Raw genomic sequence first — 17081 nt, forward strand, 5'->3', positions numbered from 1 at the left:
CAGCACTTACACTCATCAAAAAATGTTTATTCTCTCTGTCTCTCTCTCACCTTGAAATTGTCTGCCCAAAACAAACAAGGACAAAAGGAAGCACAGAAGTGTTGATGTTATTCCTGAAAAATTTTCAGCACCTTTACCTCATTACGCCCAACATTGCTTGTCACTGCCAAGTTCACATCAGCAAGGGTGGCGTTGAAATGAAGGGTTATATATATTACGTTCCTCCACTTAAGCAAACAAGGTAAAGTTAGATAATTGTCTCCTATTGCTCAAAACACCAATCAAAGCTGATGTCAGGGGCCGAATTCAAAGCTTGCATCCATTAGTGTTCGTCCTGGGCCTGCCCAATGCTTTTGAAACAAGCACTGAAAGTGGGCCACTGGAAACATACCACACAGCCCCCACCGCATGGCTCAAAACGAACACTTTTGGAGCGGATCAAAACTCAGAACCCCAGCCCTCACCAGCACGCACTCACTGAAGCCTCAAAGTGCTCATCACAGAGCCTTGATCAGGAAGCACTTATCAAAGCCCCTTCTGCCAGTTCCTGCAATCCATACTTGTTAATCGGACATCAAAGAAAGACAGAAAGAAGGAAAGAGGTAGAGGGAGGAGGGAGGAGAGAGCGAGCAGGAGATATATATATATATATATATATATATATATATATATATATATATATATATATATATATATATAGAGAGAGAGAGAGAGAGAGAGAGAGAGAGAGAGAGAGAGAGACGGGAGCTATGGTGCCTGCCTTGATGAAGTCGTCGGCCAGGCGGCTGCACTCGCGGTCGAAAGGCGAGATGCTGTCCAGCAGAAGCACCTTGCGACGCCTCCGCATGCGCTCTTCCTCGTCATCCTCCTCCTGTTTCGCTGGAACAGTTTGTTGTCGAGCAAGAGGGGAAGGAGAGGTAAGCACGCCGCGATGACTCAGCGACTATTTCGCTGCAACGCATCAGCACGTCCTAGCTTGCCCTGCTAGACAAACAGCTACATTACGGTACAACTGCACCGATTTTCATGCCCAGTTATGCGGTGAGAAATAATTCTTGGTTTCTTGCAAAAAAAGGCAAAGAATAAATTTTCGAAGTTTGGCTTCAGCGCCAATTTTCTTTTCACTTCAGAGCCAATTTTTCTTTTCACTAACACGGGCGAAGCAATCTACCGCTTGCAAATAGTCAAATATTTGGGTGCTCCACTATTAGGTATGTACCCTACACTATTGCAAATGGCTGAGTGCTCCACTTGCAAATAGTTGGGTACCTGTACGGTGGAAAAAAAAACACCGCACTAATATGTAATTTTTGCCCTTGAAAAAAATGTGTTCTTAATGTCACTTACATCTAGGGAAGACACAAAACTGTGTATAGTCATCTCGTTGCACTTTTTTGAACTGACCCCAGCTGTGACATTCCAGTTCTGGTAAAATATTTTTCTTTAAAAAATGTTGTTTCTTCTTTTTTTTTTTAACAGCACTAGTGTTTTTGGTAACAATTATGAAATACAATTTGCATGAATGAGGCATCGCAGAGGATTGTAGATGCTGTACAATCTCTTTATCTGGTTGGAGTTTAAGTGTGAATGGATGTTTGGTTTCTTCAGCCAATTTACATGCACACCAAACCACACTGTGAACCAGCCCAACACCATTACAGTAATTCTCCAGGGTGCTGAAAGGTCCCCTTTATTTTTGCATTCTTTGTATAAAACCCAGCTAAGTTAGGTTCTAAAATTCTGCTGCGCTTGGTAAAACAAAAATCACTGGAGTCGAACTATGCTGAGCAGATGCAATCAAGAATATGATGTCTTTTCAGACGATTGCTCATCCACATGACATTCGTTCAGAGCTTTAGCATTGTTACAAAAAGAAAAAGTCTGACAATCTCCAAGATACAGTTCATCAACACCATCACAGTATCTTTTGTGCCCACTGAATGACAAATACGTCGTTCACATTCCCCTTGCCATTCGTGTGCTCTGAAGCCCTGGTCTGTCCTTGCCTCCGAATTTTCTGATTTCATCCCTCCATCGAGTTGATTGTGTTTTTCTACACACAGCTATAGTTATTTATTTATTTATTAAAATACTCTCCCAGCCTGAAGGCATTACGAAGAGCAGTGGGTGAAAATTTATCCATTTTGAATGATGTAGGATCTGGAATGCTGGTGATGGAGGCAGGGAGGTGGTTCCAGTCGTCGCAGGTCTTGAGCACGAACGAGTAGTAAAAGAAGGGGTTTGCGCTACAGTTGGGATCTTCTACCCTGTACTTGGTGTCGTTACGTGCCGAGTTGTTATTCTACTAGAACTATTTAACTAACCAAACGTTAAAAATTCACATTTACCAGGACCACTTGGCCCGACAGCTCTGCCTCAACCCATCACCCAAACAATCAGACATGAAACGCTGAATACCCCCGCCAACTAAAAAGCAGCCAAAGACCCCTATTAGCCCAAACTTGAGGAAAAGCTTCCCCTTACAGGTCTGAGGACAGATCAGGGCCGGAGTCGGGGGGGCCTGCGACTCCTCGCTGCCAGACAGCTGACCAAGCACGAGCTGGTAGTAGCAGCCCTTCTTGGCCACCAGCTCGTCGTGCTTTCCCCGCTCCACGATCCGGCCCTGGTCCATCACGTACACCTCGTCCGCCTCCTTCAACGTCGACAGCCGCTGCGTCACCACTATCGTCGCACGCCGAGGTCGGCCCTGCGATGCAGGAAGTCAAAATTTCAAATTTTCGGTGTTTGACGCACCGAAAGCTACATCTAAGCTATAGGGCACACCGCAGTGGCGGGCTCCGGATTAATCTTGACCACCTGGGGACCTTTAACGTGCACCGAAGTCTCGACACAAGGGTGTTTTCACTCTTTGCCTCCATCTGGAAAGCGGCCGCCGTGGCCAGCATCAAACTCGCAATGACCTTGGGCACAACACCTTAGCCACAGAGTCACCGCGGCAGGTAAAGCAGGAAATCACTGGAACAAGGTACAGCAGCGCAGTGTAAGGCGGCTTAGGACAGGGAAACCGCCTTCAACCGCTTTTGATTTCTCTACTGCAAGACATTAAGGGGGCACGTGGCAAGAAAAACTTTGCACACAATATGCCTTCGTGAACACATAGGCACAAAATTTCAAAAAACATTATTCCTTATTATTATTTAAAGGATAAATTGATTAGTAGGCTGCAATCAAAATGTGAAGACTATACCAGATAGCTGCAAACTGTTTTGTGTTTTGAGTATATCATAGTCAACTCAAATTGTGCATAATATTTGATTAGGCTCAGTGCATAATAGCAACGTTAGTTTTAATTGCCACGTCCTCCCCTCCCCCTTGTCCTATTGACTGAAAAAGCCGGTGCTGGCGTCGGTTTCGGCATCTGTAACAGCGAACAAAGTGGCTCATGCGTGATGACGTCTGTGAAGTGTTCCACGCCATGTGCTTAAATTTAGCAGTAGCAAAAAGTGGCTGTGCATGCCAGTACACCACAAATGAAGTAAGACAGCACGAAAATGCAGCAAAGCTAGTGAAAAGACAGGCAGTGCAGTTCACCATTGTCAACTCTCCCATTACTGGCGGCACAATGCATGGGAAATAAATTGACGCCATTAGAAAGCTTTAAGACAGATTGCAAAGCAAAGCATCTCAAGGGGTAAGAGGATGAAGCCCTTCGAGAACACAGGGCAGGAGCAAAGCGTCTCTGATTCTGATCGTGGGGTTTTAACGCGCCGACGCAACGCAGGCGATGAGGCGCGCCGTAGTGGAGGGCTCCGGATTAATTTTGACCACCTGGGGATCTTTATCGTGCGCCGAAATCTCGTACACACGGGCGTTTTTGCTTTTCGCCTCCATCAGAAAAGCGGCCGCCGCGGCCGGGAATCGAACCCGCGTCCTCGTGCTCAGCAGCGCAACGCCTTAGCCACTGAGCCACCGCGGCGGGTGAGCAAAGCGTCTCAGGAATCCAAATTTAAAAGGGCCCAGGAACCTTTTTTTGTCAGCAATTACTTTTATAAATCTGAAATGCTTTAAAAACATGTCAGCAAGCACATATAGTACTTAGGATAAGTGGTTACAAAGTACCTAAGTGAAAAATAACTGCTCTACACCAATTAGAGATAACCTTGAATTTTGCTCAAAAGGTTTTCCCATCATTCCCTCTCTCGGTGCTCTTTGAGCGCTCGGACATCGTTTGAGCGATGTCATAGCTATTGGCCAGCTTCCTTTCAATCGCAGGAAAAGGCACATTCAACGGCCACTTTAAATAAAATCGCCACAAAAGCAAAGCAGAAACTGGAAGGCGTATCTGCAGCGACGGGCAAAGCATGCAGTGCTGCTCTGCACTGGTGATAACTGTAGGTTTCGCAGTGCTTCCCAGCAGGAAGGAAGGAGTGAAGACACTTATTGGCAGTGTTGCAGGGCCCCTTTAATGCTTTTACATTCACAGCCCATAAGGAGCGCTTATGTGTCCTCAGACATCCTTTCTGGAGCAGACGTACAGTTAAGAGCACAGCATGAGCTGGGAGGCTTCAATTCGGATGGAAATCAATCGATCTGCTTCCTCACCTTGGCGAGGCAGCGCAGCAGTTGCAACTCCGAGGCAGCGTCCAGCGCGCCCGTGGCGTTGTCCAGGAGCAGGACCCGGGGGCCCTTGATGACGGCCCGCGCAATGGCCAGCCGCTGGCGCTGCCCCTCGCTCAGCTGGCAGCCCTGCTCCCCGACCTCCGTCTCGTAGCCCTGAGGGCGAGAAGAGGAGGACACACAACCACCAGCGTGAATCAATCGCATCACTCTGGCCACCTAGCAGCAAAAGGTTGTGGGCTACTAGAGGGTTAGAGTCCGCCCCTGTTTGTGGGGAAGGCCTCGCAACTGAAGGAAACTAAACTGAAAACCCCACGCCACTACATAGTCCTCCGGACGTGCCCCATCGCAAAAAGAAAAAATACCGTATTTACTCGCGTAATGAACCCTCCCCCACTTGTCTTCTTGAAAATTTACTGTTTTGTCACTTTGAATAAAAAATGCAGAGGGAATATGTTTTTATCTCAGCATGGTTGCTGATCCCTTAGGCCATCATAGTAACTTGATATCACGCTACAGTACGCGCAGAAATGCTAAAAACGCATTCCAACAAAAAGAAATCTCAACAGTAGCAAGAGACGTGAGTGCGAGTGCCGTGGCTCACAATTTAAAAATTGCGCGCTTGCAGAGCGGCACCTTCTGAACGCAAAACGAACTTTCTTGCACCGCAAAGACGTTCCTGCGTGTGAACAAAGCACAAATTGTACTCCGCACTCCTTCCCCGCTCTTTGTTGCTATGGTTGGTTCTGGCGGAGTGCGAACAAAGCACTAAACGTACTCCGCACTCCTTTGCCCTTGAGGTTCCGCAACTTCGCCATTACGCTCGTGGTTATGTTTTTCAGCTGTGTTCCGACCTTTTTTTGTGCTCCAAGTGCGCGCTGAACGATGGGCCAGTACGTGAGCTACACAGCCGGATTTAAACTGAAGGTGGTGGAGCATGCATTGACGCACATGGAAACCGCGCGGCTGGGCGGCACTTCGTGTACGCTACGGGCGAAAACGAGGTTTTTGGGCGGGGAACATAAGTCGCCGTGTGTTTCGTGGGTCCAAAGAAGGGAAGTTTCCCGAAGTCGGAAAAGAAGTTTTAGAGTGCCTTGATAGCACGCAAGATGGTGTGCTGTGGGCCAACAAATGTGAGGCGGCAAGCGACTTTACTAAGGAGGACAGCTCCATGGCGAGTAGGGACCCACTAGCATATTGTGAATAAAAAAAAATTTGATTACATAATTACCTACGTGTTTTTACGAAAATGGCAAGGCTCTGACAGTGCTTCTCTTAGCAACTTCATTGTATGAAATTTCAACCTCTAAAACTGTTGCAATTTTTTCTCGCATAATGAACCCTCCCCCCAAATTCATGCTGAATTTTCTGGAAAAAAGGTGGGTTCATTACGCGAGTAAATACGGTAAACTTGAGTTTTTAATTCTTGGTGAAGTGTGCTTTGAACATTTCACAAACATGCCCGCAATTGCATCTGGTTGTTTGCTTCTCTTTTTTCTAGAAGAGGACAGAGACAAAGTTAAAGCGGCTGCTACAGCCATACACAAGACAGTACACAAGAGCAGGACATAGCACAGCCCTCGGCTCATGCACCCGTGACAGGATTCTTCAAACATTCACATCCATCTTTCACGCTCATGCGTAACAGATGGGCATCTGGCGTCACTAGTGTCAGCGATTTTTATTTGCTGCAGGATCACGCGCCTCACGGCGTGGAAAACGCAGTTCAGAAAGAACATGTCCCAGGCTCACACTTCAGACTGGGATGGCAAGAAAATAAAGAAAACCTCTGACATGCCTGACCCCTCTGAGCTGAACGCATTCCAGAAACTGCAAGGGCCCACTTCGGGAGAGGAAACCTCATGCAGTGAATTTTGCAAAAATGCATGCTCTCACACACAGACAAAATACTATACTTCTGCGGAAAGGCTCTCCATTTTGGTGAAGCCGTGGTTTTTCCCATTCAAGGGGGTTTCTGGTTTTCAGCTATCCCTAGAAAACCTTCCAATTGCTTTGCAGTGCTAGCTGGCATGCCCCCGAAACTCAAAACGTACCTAACCAGCGATACTGAAAAAAATCCTGTAGTATGGGTACTTGTCAATAGCCTGCATACTGCAGAGTTTTGACATCTAAACATGCATAGACCATCAACTGCAGTCTGAAAAATTAAACTAAGTACTACTATGCTTAAACACTTGAACACTCAGAGCAAACAACTACCAGACTAGTCTGGAGCAGAAACCCACAAACAATTAGCAGCCGAGTTTTCAGCCTAGGCACAGACAATACAACTACTCTAGTGGAACCCCAATAATATATGACTTTCAAGGGACCGCACGAAAACATGGTATGACCGGGGTCTGGCCTGGTTAATAACCGCCCTAGTAGGTGGTCTCACACAACAAGTGGGCTAAGAACTTATTTAGATTACCATATTTAGCGAAAGAAAATGACTCAATTTTGTGCCCCCCCCCCCCCCTCTGCCTGCGGCGTCTGCGCTAGCCTGCCAGCCCTGTGCCTCGTGCCAAGCAATACGAGAGGGGAAAAGGCGAGAGCGTGGCCAGGGCTGCAGGCAAGTTGTACAGGGGAGGGCAAGCGGGCGAAGGAAGCAGGTGTTCGGTCATCGCCGTAGGGTATTGCGTATCACACCGGAATCAGGTTCGTTGGCTTGACTCGGTGGGAGCTTCAAATTGGCAGTCCGTTGGCTACCTGGACTTTAACTTCTCGCGGTTAGTGCACTGGCGCTCTGCTTCCACGTGGGGCCGTCAAGGGCTCCCACCCCAACCAGTACTCACCTGCCTGCTTGAGTGTTTTCAGCACGTGATGGGGCCTGCCGCAGACTGTTGACATTTGCACAACAAGCAGCGTGAAATGGGGGTTCAGAAATAAGGGTCGGCCTGAGGCGGCTAAAAAGGTCGGGAAAACACCAGTTCACCCCTGCCAGCGTCTGTCATATGAAGTGAACCGCATCCACGTGGCTGTCGTATCATCGCGATTTTTCATGCATTGTTTCTATGGGGAGTTTGCTGGGACTGTGGTGATCTGCCGTAAGAAGCGGGTCGTCGTAAAATCGGGGGACGTATAATCGGGGTTCCACTGTACTGCAACGAAATAACCGGCATCAACGCCCAACATCCATGATGTCCAAACTAAATTACCCAGCAACCAAAGCATTACTGCATTACTGCAAAACACAGGTTTTTAAAAGATGTGTGCACATACACACACACACGAAAGTGTTAGCACTATGAAGAGAAGAAGCCTGTAAACGAGGCGAAAGGTTACACGTGTCCCAAACAACCCCCGGGGAACAACAGGAACACAGAAATGCAGGCTAGTTGGTGACAATTCATGACTCTAACTTGAGCGCACAAAAAATAAAAAAAACAGGACTCAACAAAAAAGACACGAAGACCAGCGTGCTGGTCTTCGTGTCTTTTTTGTTCAGTTTTTGTTTTTTTGTGCACTCAAGTTACAGTCATAAACAACACAAGCGTTTATCAAATACACAAGACGTCGTTGTCGTCGTCGTCAACAGCTCACCTTGGGCAGGCCCGTGATGAAGTCGTGCATGCCCACTAGTTGGGCGGCCTCGACCACCTCGGCGGTGGTGGAGCCCTCCTGGCCGAACTGGATGTTCTCAGCGATGGAGTAGTTGAACAGGGTGGACCGCTCGCTCACAAGGCTCACCGTCGAGCGCAGCCACCGCACGCTCAGCGACCGAAGGTTCACACCGTCCAGGGTGATCTGGGGATGAGGGAAAAAAAGTTGGCTCAGTAAACAACCTCCAAGGCACAGGGCTCCATCCTAGGAAACACCAGGATTTTCAGCGCTGGATATGGGGGCCCCAGCACTGGTCTCTTGTCGCATTCTTGCGCGACTTTGGTGCGATGCTGTACCACTAATCTTAAGCCGCAGGGCAATCTCTCGCAAAAGTAAATACATAATTATATACCAAGTTGTTAGTGTTACCATAAACGCACGATTCATCAACAGATTGAACCTTTATATTTTTACTGAGAACAGCCAACCACCTATTCTTGTGCACATACAGGCATTTTAATATGTTATGTAGTCTCTCATGGCCTACTTTGACTTTCAAAAAAGCACACGTAAGCACATAACTAAAACAGGTCACTGCATTTATCACATCACACTCAAAACAAGAAAGAATAACCTAGTAGAACTTCCTGGTGGGCTAGTTGGCGATTAGTTGCCACGGTAGGATGCGCATCAAAAAACACGGATGGCGAGCACAGTTCGCGCCCGTCTTGTCTACTTTCCATCCATGTTTTTCGTTGCACATCATACCATGAGAAAAAATAATAAGGCCACTTTCAACACCCGCAATTGCCACCACTACAAGGCCCTTAACAGCGAACCTTAATCAATATATACAGCTTCAATCAGCACTCGTGTCTGCTCGTTGCGACAGCACAATCCAAAAAGTTTAGATTAGAAAATTAGTAGCGCCTACAGATCTCAGCCCCAAATAAATATAGTTTGGCTAGTGGCAGCATTGTAAGTCTGCCTTAACCCTTTCAGGGTCACGGACATACATGTACGTCCTCGGCAAACACCTTCAAAATGGTCAATAACGTACATGTACGTCATCGCTTGTATGTTTAAAAAGCGCGCCTTTTTCGCCAACTTCTCTTGCTTGGCATGTGCTGTCACACTGCGGAAATACGTCAAATTATTTTCTTGCGCCGATGGCCCTTCTTTTTATTTTTTTACGATTGACTTCAGCGGCGTGCCGGCTATCGTTTGCGCATCCGGTAACGAGGGGGCGCGCTGGGTATCGCCCACTTAAGGCCCCTTACGCCCACCGGGCGCCTCTCGCTTCTTGCGCCTGCCACAGACCAAGGGCGCCTGCGAAACTGATGAGGCTCTTTTTTTTTTGTATTTTTTAGGAGCGGCGCGTCGTCTATCGCTCGCGCATCCGGCCATGTGCGTGCGCGGGCGCAGTGGCTGGTTTTGGTATCGTCCTCCGGGCGCTTCCCGCTTTTTGCGCCCGCGAAACTGATGTCTATCTGATTTCGATTCACTCAAAAGGTGCCGGCTTGTTACTCTCTCGTTTTCATTTAGAATTTTTCCTGTGTTACTCATGAATAAACCACATGTATGTAACAACACAAACGATTTTTTTTGTCACTTTATGGTTACCCTAAAAAAATTACGATAATTTTTTCTCGAAATAGATTCATCCCAAGAATTTAAATCAGCAATAAAAAATATCGACCCTTAAAGGGTTAATAAACTGAGACATCAGCAAGTACTATTTTAACTCCCAATTTCGTTTTAGCATGCAGTTCACGCTGCTTACAAGATCTAGCTAGAGCTCGTACAGCTCCAAGTAGAAAGTGAAGTTAACTACGACGGGTTATTCATGCCAATAACTGCCCAGCTTTAAACACACAGCCCATTTTATATATGGCCAGGATAGGTTTGGAGCCGTACCTGGGAGTGAAAGAAATTGGACACGCATTTGCCCGTGTCACTGCAAATTTTGTCGAAAGACTACAGCCTACATAAATACTGCAGTCATTTTTGTATTTTGTGGTTAAAAAATTGTTTTCAACACGTTTCAAATTGCACACATCTACATTTGACTAAAAAAACACTGTAAGCCCCAGTTATGTATTGAGGTTCCTCCTCAAATGTGCCTAATGTTCACTTTTTGTTGAGCAATGTTGACAAATATTGCGCATGTTTCTAGATATAGTAGACTGAAAATGTTTTGCCTATATACCGCATTTTCGCGCGTATAACCCGCGCCAAAAAATGCGAACATTTCAGAGGCAAAGTAGGGATGTGGATAATACGCGGGGTTTTTCCTTTAGTGCAGCTTCATGGCAATGCGCGTTGTGCCGTGAAGCTGCACTTTTCTGTACCAAATTTTGGGGCAATAAGCGAAATTTTTTTTTTCTTTTCCGGTGAGCTGAAAGTTGGGGTGCGGATTATACGCAGGGGCGGGTTATTTTTTTAGCTTTGGCTGGGTGGCTGAAATTGAGGCACAGACAGACAGACAGACATACAGACAGACCAAAATTTTCAAGTTCAATAAGAAAGACTATCATTTTTAAATGACACGCCTGCACTCACCTCGCCCATGCAGGGGTCGTAGAAGCGCACCACCAGGTTGAGCAAGGTGGACTTGCCCGAGCCACTGGCCCCGCACACGGCCACCACCTTGCCCTCGGGCGCCTCCAGGTTCACATTGTGCAGCACCTGATCCCCCAGGAGAACAAAACTGCACTGATGCCCCGGGTTGATTCATGGGAAAAGCTGAAAGGCGCCGACTTTTGTTGAGAATCCCTTTGCAGGTTTTTGGTCAAGGGTATAACTTAGTGATTTGATTTCTTTGTGCTCTTAATTAATGCATACTTCACATTGAGTAAAGCCTTCAAGCTGTTTTAGATTACAAAAATCCACACAAAAACACATGAAACCAATACCTATTTGTGGGTTTTGATACCCAAACTACTTTTAACTGGCCCATTTCTTCATCCCTCGAGTTTTACATGACATTAAACTGTGATAACCCTCATTTAGTGTTGGGCTTGTACTGTACGATTGATTGATTGATTGATTGCTTATGGGGTCTAAAACGCCATAGTGCGGGGTTCTGGATTAATTTTGACCACCTGGGCATCTTTAACGTGCACCAAAATCTCCACCACACAGGTGGTTTTGCTTTTCGCCTCCATCACAAACGTGGGTTTGTACTGCATGTATAGACAACTAAAAAAAAATACTACTGGCCACAAAGCCTTTCCCCAAAACACTTTAGAAACAACAAAACAGTTTGTGTTCACTATTCAAAGCCCTTTCAAAATTACCCTGCTTATTTCTGTGGCGCATTCAGTTCCAACACCACTCAATCTGCGCATCGCCAGACTGCATGGACATTCTGCAAATTTCCAGCAAGAAGCCAGACAACCACAGAATAACAGTAGGCTCCAAAATCATCTTCAGATATTTGCATACCGAGTTCCCATAGGCACAAGCAAAATACTGCTGGTGTTGGAAAATGCTTAGATTTATTACTCTGCCAAAAGGCTGGAAGCTCTAAAATACCTAATATTGCAGATTTGCCCGCAAAGAACTGCATCATGCAAACAACATTTTCATGTGCAAAACTAAACTAAAAAGGAATGTCTGAAGTACAAATTCATATTTAGAGGAACAATAAGAAAGAAATCCATAGAGGCGGGGTGTCTCACCGAATAGCTCGGACACTTCGGGTAAAAGAAACTGACATCCTTGAAGGAGAGGTCGGCTGTGAACTCCTTCAGCTGCACCCCAAGCTCAGAGTAGGAGTCAATGTCAGGCCTCTGCAAGCAAGGTGCCACAATCACGTTACTAAGCCACCGAACTAACCCCCAAGCCAAGGGCAATATTTCCCACAGAAAGTAAACACATCGTTAAAAAACTGCAAGACACTAAGCATAAGAATAAATCATTGTCTCGGTTTTTACATTACATCTCCACAGACTATTTAAGGGGCGACGCCCCTTAGGGGCTGGGGCTGTTGGCATCTCCAGTCATCATCGTCATAACCGTTGTCTCATGAAGTCACAGTACTAAAACACTGGGAAACTCGTTTACGCCTTGTGCTAGACAGCTTTGTGCTTCAAGGGCAAAAGACTTTACACCCAAGCTGCATACCTCTACCCCCCAACGGTTTCCTCTTCATTGGCAAAAACGCCAAGGCACCAAGAATACACTTATACACTGCATGCTTTGCCCCTCCCCAGGTTTCACGTAAGGGGAGATGGCCCGGGATTTTTTTGTTCGGTTTTTTGGCACTTGCAAATGGTTTTGCTTGTTTTCCTTAGTGTATCACATATGTGAGAGTCACGATCATAGAATATAAATTTTAAAAATACAACAGCCATCAGATTCACGTTTAAGGGCCCTTAATCAACCACGTCGAGCTTACCCGGTCAATGACGTCAAAGGCCCGCCCGGCCACGGTCTGAGCCACAGCAATGCTGTTCAGTTGTGGCAGAGCATTGCCCAGCGAGAAGGAGCCAACCATGACTGCAAAGAACACCTGGGACAAAGACAAGAGAAAAGGCACATTTTATGCCCTTCTCAAAGTGAGCATAATGAAAGACATGAGAACGAGCTACACTGCTGCAATTGTGAGCCTGTTGGCATCAATCACCACAAACAGCAATCAGTGCAACAGGCAATGCAAGTAGGTCAGTTTGGAAAAACTTTCCGTTATCATGCTTTCCAGTTTATGCCGCGACAAAAAATAGAGCTTGCAGGGCAAGTAACGAAACAAAAGCCTGGCAGCTACACTATTTATTACCTACTCCCGGTTGTTTTCTGTTGCTAATTTAACAAGCCCTGAAAATTTTCCATGCCCAATACTGAAATATACAGGGAAACAAGCTACGTTAGGCACCACCAGAAAGGACAGCAGGAGTCCTTTGCTACGTTTCATTATGCTGAACAGTACAAATTATATTGCTGTAAAGGCGAAAGTGACCAACTAGTTTGTTGTCCTCTGCCTTCCTGTGCTGCACACAGAATTCTTACTGAAAAATGAAGGAAGCTCACACTAACGTGCAAGACTTGAAGGCAGCGAAGCTGTAGGCAACCTTCACGACCATCACGACGGTTTAAGTGCACGATTGCAGCCGATTTACTTCTTCCCCGCTGCAACGACCTTTACTCCATCATTGTTGGTATAAGTGTGAGCTCCTTTCACTTTTTAGAAGTGATAATCGTTAGAAATCACTCTGAAGGGGCTCATACTCTGACGTGTCTTTCTCATTCCGAGCAAGTGTTGCCACGATTACAGCGAACGCTGGAGTTTTCTTTCTTTTTGTTTCTTTTTTTTTTTTTGCCTATTTTGGCGAATATCCCTAAGTTAGTATGTTGGCTTGACAAACACGAGCCAGCGACGCTGGGTGGTCGCCGCGAGGCATGCATACGCGAGCACTCTGAATTTTCTTAGTTTTTTTGTTTTTTTTACCTGCCGCACGGTCACTGCAAGGCACGTGCTCATGTACGATTGACTTTTTTTTTTTTTAACTACAGACACGCAAAATAATGCTTTGCGAAACAGCTTTGCTGTTCAAAAAATGCAACTACACATCCGAGGAGGAGAGGCTGCTCCACAAACTGATGCAAAGATAAGGAGAGCACTCACAATGAAGGCCCTGCCGGGATCCAGCTTGGATGCTCCCACAAGCACAGAGCTGTACCTGAGGGCAAAGCAGAAAGGAACAGTTAGAGCCAGGTTGCTGAGTTTAGTCTGCTAGCAGTTTTCTAATACATGCATGGACAATAAGCATCAATGCAGAAGTCAAGAACCTACAACAGATGCCCCCCCTTCCCAACAGGGTGACACTAATAAGATTAATAAAAAAAACTATGAAGTGAACTAGCAAGGCTATCACTTGCGCTCTGTAGGCCCACTTCAGGCCGAATATCCACAAGTCACAACAAAGACAACAAGAAGAACAACGAAGTGCAAACATGCAAGATCAAATGTGTGAGAAGCCCTGCACAGAAACGAAACACATCATCAAAAAGGCGTATTGACAGTCGGCACAGCTGATGTCCCCCTTGCAACCAAAACCTTTTCAATAAATAGGACCAATGGAATTTGCTGCAAGACTTACCAGAAGGCTAGTGCGTAGGCGCCGTAAAGAACCACGAACGTGAGGCCAAATCCAAAAGCCATGGCAATGTATTTCCGCCGTGCAGCTGTCTTCCCGGCTTCCAGGGCAGTCATGTACCTGGGAGAATATACCGTATTTTACTCGCTTCTAAGCATCCCCCGATTGTAAGCACCCTCCCCTACTTTCCGAGAAAGGTTTCAAAAAAAAAAAAAAAGTTTTCGTGCCCCCCCCCCCTACTTTTCTAAGCACCCCCTTTTCTAAGCAACCATAGGCAAGGTGGATTTCAGACATGTGCGAGTTGACGTTGTGGCCTCGTCATTTATGAAGTTTTCAATTGCAAACAACTTCAATGGAACAGAAGACGACCTGCTGGGGATAATGAAAGCAGCGGTCCAAGCGGCACACCGGACTCGAATGGTAGTGAAGGTAAGGTGACTAGGTATTGTATGTAAGTGGTTGTTTTAGGGTGTGTACCTATTTTTCTGTTGAATGCTTGCAAAATAAAGCAATATTCCTTGTGCCCGGCTCACCGAGATACAGTTGCAAAACAAAAAATAACAGGCCCGGTGGGCAGGGGGGGGGTTACAGAAGTTTTTCAAATCTAAGCATCCCGCTCACTTTGGGCATCGCAATCGCGGGAAAAAAGGGGGTGCTTAGAATCGAGTAAATATGGTATTTACGAGGGGAGGGAAAGTTAAGGTCAACCAAGAAGTGAACATGCATTCTTCACTTCTTACTTTGTGCTTTGGCTATAAGTATGCTGTCAGTTTCCTAACAACCCAGCGCTGTATTCCACAGAGCAAAAATCTGAGACGTGGGTTAAAGTGAACATTGACCACTCAATCGGAACAGCCTAGCTTTTGCAGAAGTTGGCGTATCGCCTTCGTACTGGCAGAAACCGAAGCACAAGGTCGAGATTTCAGGCCCAAAGGCATGAATACACTCCTGAACGTCATAACTCATCCGCATTAGTGCAGATGCACAAATGCACACATTCAGGCACTTTCACCAGTACACACCAACTGAAGTACTAGTACTACCATAAATAGGAATTCACATTCACACGTAATGTGCAGCTTCGTATTGTGTTTCCACTGTTCTCGAGAGCCCCATACTCTTCAATGTGCTACGCTGCTCATATGAGCCTAATCCTGCTAGTCTCAGACTAGCACATTTTTTTTTTCAAATCGCTTTGACAGATCCCACAAAGCTAGAGAGGGTGGTGCTGTGCTTTTGGCTGACAACAGTGCCCTCAAGGGCGGCAAGTTAGTAAAGACCAGGCGCTTGAAATTAAACGAGAATGCATTACTTCATGGCCCCACGAAGGACTGCGCTGTGCGTAAAGTGAAGGATGGAGGCAGAGAGAGGGGAGAGACTGACCGCTGGAGCTCGCCATACTGGGCACAGAAGGCCGCCACGGTTCGGATCTTGCTCAGCACCTCGAGGGCCACGCCCCCGGCCTGCACGTACTTCTCCTGCTCCTTGGCTGCTGACTGAGACACCATCTGGTACAAAAAACAACAGAGCGTGTAAACGTATTTGCACAGGTGGGCGCAACTTCGGGCGGGTGTCAAATTTCCCTTTCACACTGACACAGAGATCAACACAAATGCACATAAATGTGTGCACATACAGCACACTCTCCGGTGACGTCGGCATTGAAAGTGAAAGCAACAGTGAAAGCTTGCTAATCTGAACTGTCCGATTTGGTCCAGCCAATTCCCAGCATTATTTGTATAAAAAAAACCCACAAGTATTTGTATAAAAAATCTCTTTATTCAAACGAGAGTAAGCTCCGCCTCAGATAATATGAACTACGAGCCCTCGTGTTGGTGGCTTGGCGCCGCCCAAGCGTCCGGAGAAACGCACCGGCTGCCTGCCTACACATGACATTGCGCAACATCTGAAATGGAGAGAGCAGGTAAAATCGGGTAAAACCAATCTGAAGCCCCAACGGCGTACGTTTTGGAAGACGTATTCTTTGTGCACTACGTAAATCTGAGGCGATATTCTGGAGTTTGTCTGTTTTCAAAACATCCGCTTTGAGTCCGTTTCATCATGACGTACTCCCTGTCGTAAGCGGGCTTTTAGGTGACTTTCGTGCAACTGTTTTTGTAAACACATTACAGTGGAATCTCGTTGATACAATTCGGCATATTGGGTTTTTATGCCAGGATCGACCCCGTGTCCTTGGGCTTAGCAGCCCAATTCCACAGCCACCGCGGCGGGTGCTTCCCCTTGTGGTTCGAATTAACGAGCTTTCACTGTATTAACAAAACACAACCGCAGGAAATAACGATGCAAAGAAGCGTTGTTTTTTTTACTTCGCTCGAAGCTGCATTTACACAAATGCAGCCCAACTCTACTGCATGGGAGTTGCACCAGACCATGGGAAGTGCACATTGACTGCAGCAAAACTGCTCAGCCTAATAATCATTGATGTCTGGTATTTTACGTTCCTCTTCTGGAACCACATCTGCCCACCCAGATCGTCTTCATCTGGCGGCAGCCAGGAGTCCTTGGACCCCGGCAGCGTCTTCAGTCATCCGGACGACTTCCACTTGTACTTCTGGATCGGAGCTGAGCAGCGCGGTCTCCCACTGCTCCACAGTTCTAATGTCTAAGAAAGGGCGTCCTTTCTGCTGTACCTGTTTACTCTTGATGGGACACGACCAAACCATGTGCTGGAGGTCTGCTCTGCTTTTACAAATTTTGCATTCAGATGTGTACAGCCCCGGGTAACAGCGGCTGTAGGCTACACGGGAAGAGGACCGAGGAGGATCTCCAACCTCTTCCTTTTCCCACCGGGCACACAATAAAGTTGTTCTCTCTCTTCATCTGGCACTTTGTACACAATGT

The 17081-nt window shown here is 46.5% G+C and overlaps 1 protein-coding gene across 3 annotated transcripts in view; it reads right to left on the reverse strand.

Moving 5' to 3' along the window:
• Positions 1-17081, reverse strand: part of LOC144146089 (ATP-dependent translocase ABCB1-like) — a 186519-nt gene that overhangs the window by 33024 nt on the left and 136414 nt on the right. For all 3 annotated transcript variants that reach the window (XM_077678026.1, XM_077678028.1, XM_077678027.1), the window contains exons 7-16: positions 15603-15727; positions 14223-14339; positions 13748-13802; positions 12524-12637; positions 11805-11915; positions 10684-10809; positions 8122-8325; positions 4564-4734; positions 2485-2707; positions 761-879 (exon numbers count right to left, since the gene is read on the reverse strand). In XM_077678026.1, the coding sequence (XP_077534152.1) occupies positions 761-879; positions 2485-2707; positions 4564-4734; positions 8122-8325; positions 10684-10809; positions 11805-11915; positions 12524-12637; positions 13748-13802; positions 14223-14339; positions 15603-15727 (1365 nt within the window). The remainder of the gene's footprint in view (positions 1-760; positions 880-2484; positions 2708-4563; positions 4735-8121; positions 8326-10683; positions 10810-11804; positions 11916-12523; positions 12638-13747; positions 13803-14222; positions 14340-15602; positions 15728-17081) is intronic.

Source organism: Haemaphysalis longicornis, unplaced genomic scaffold (genome assembly GCF_048455015.1).
Source record: "Haemaphysalis longicornis isolate Haplotype H1 unplaced genomic scaffold, Haemaphysalis longicornis Haplotype H1 scaffold_7, whole genome shotgun sequence".
Classification (NCBI taxonomy): Eukaryota; Metazoa; Arthropoda; class Arachnida; order Ixodida; family Ixodidae; genus Haemaphysalis; species Haemaphysalis longicornis.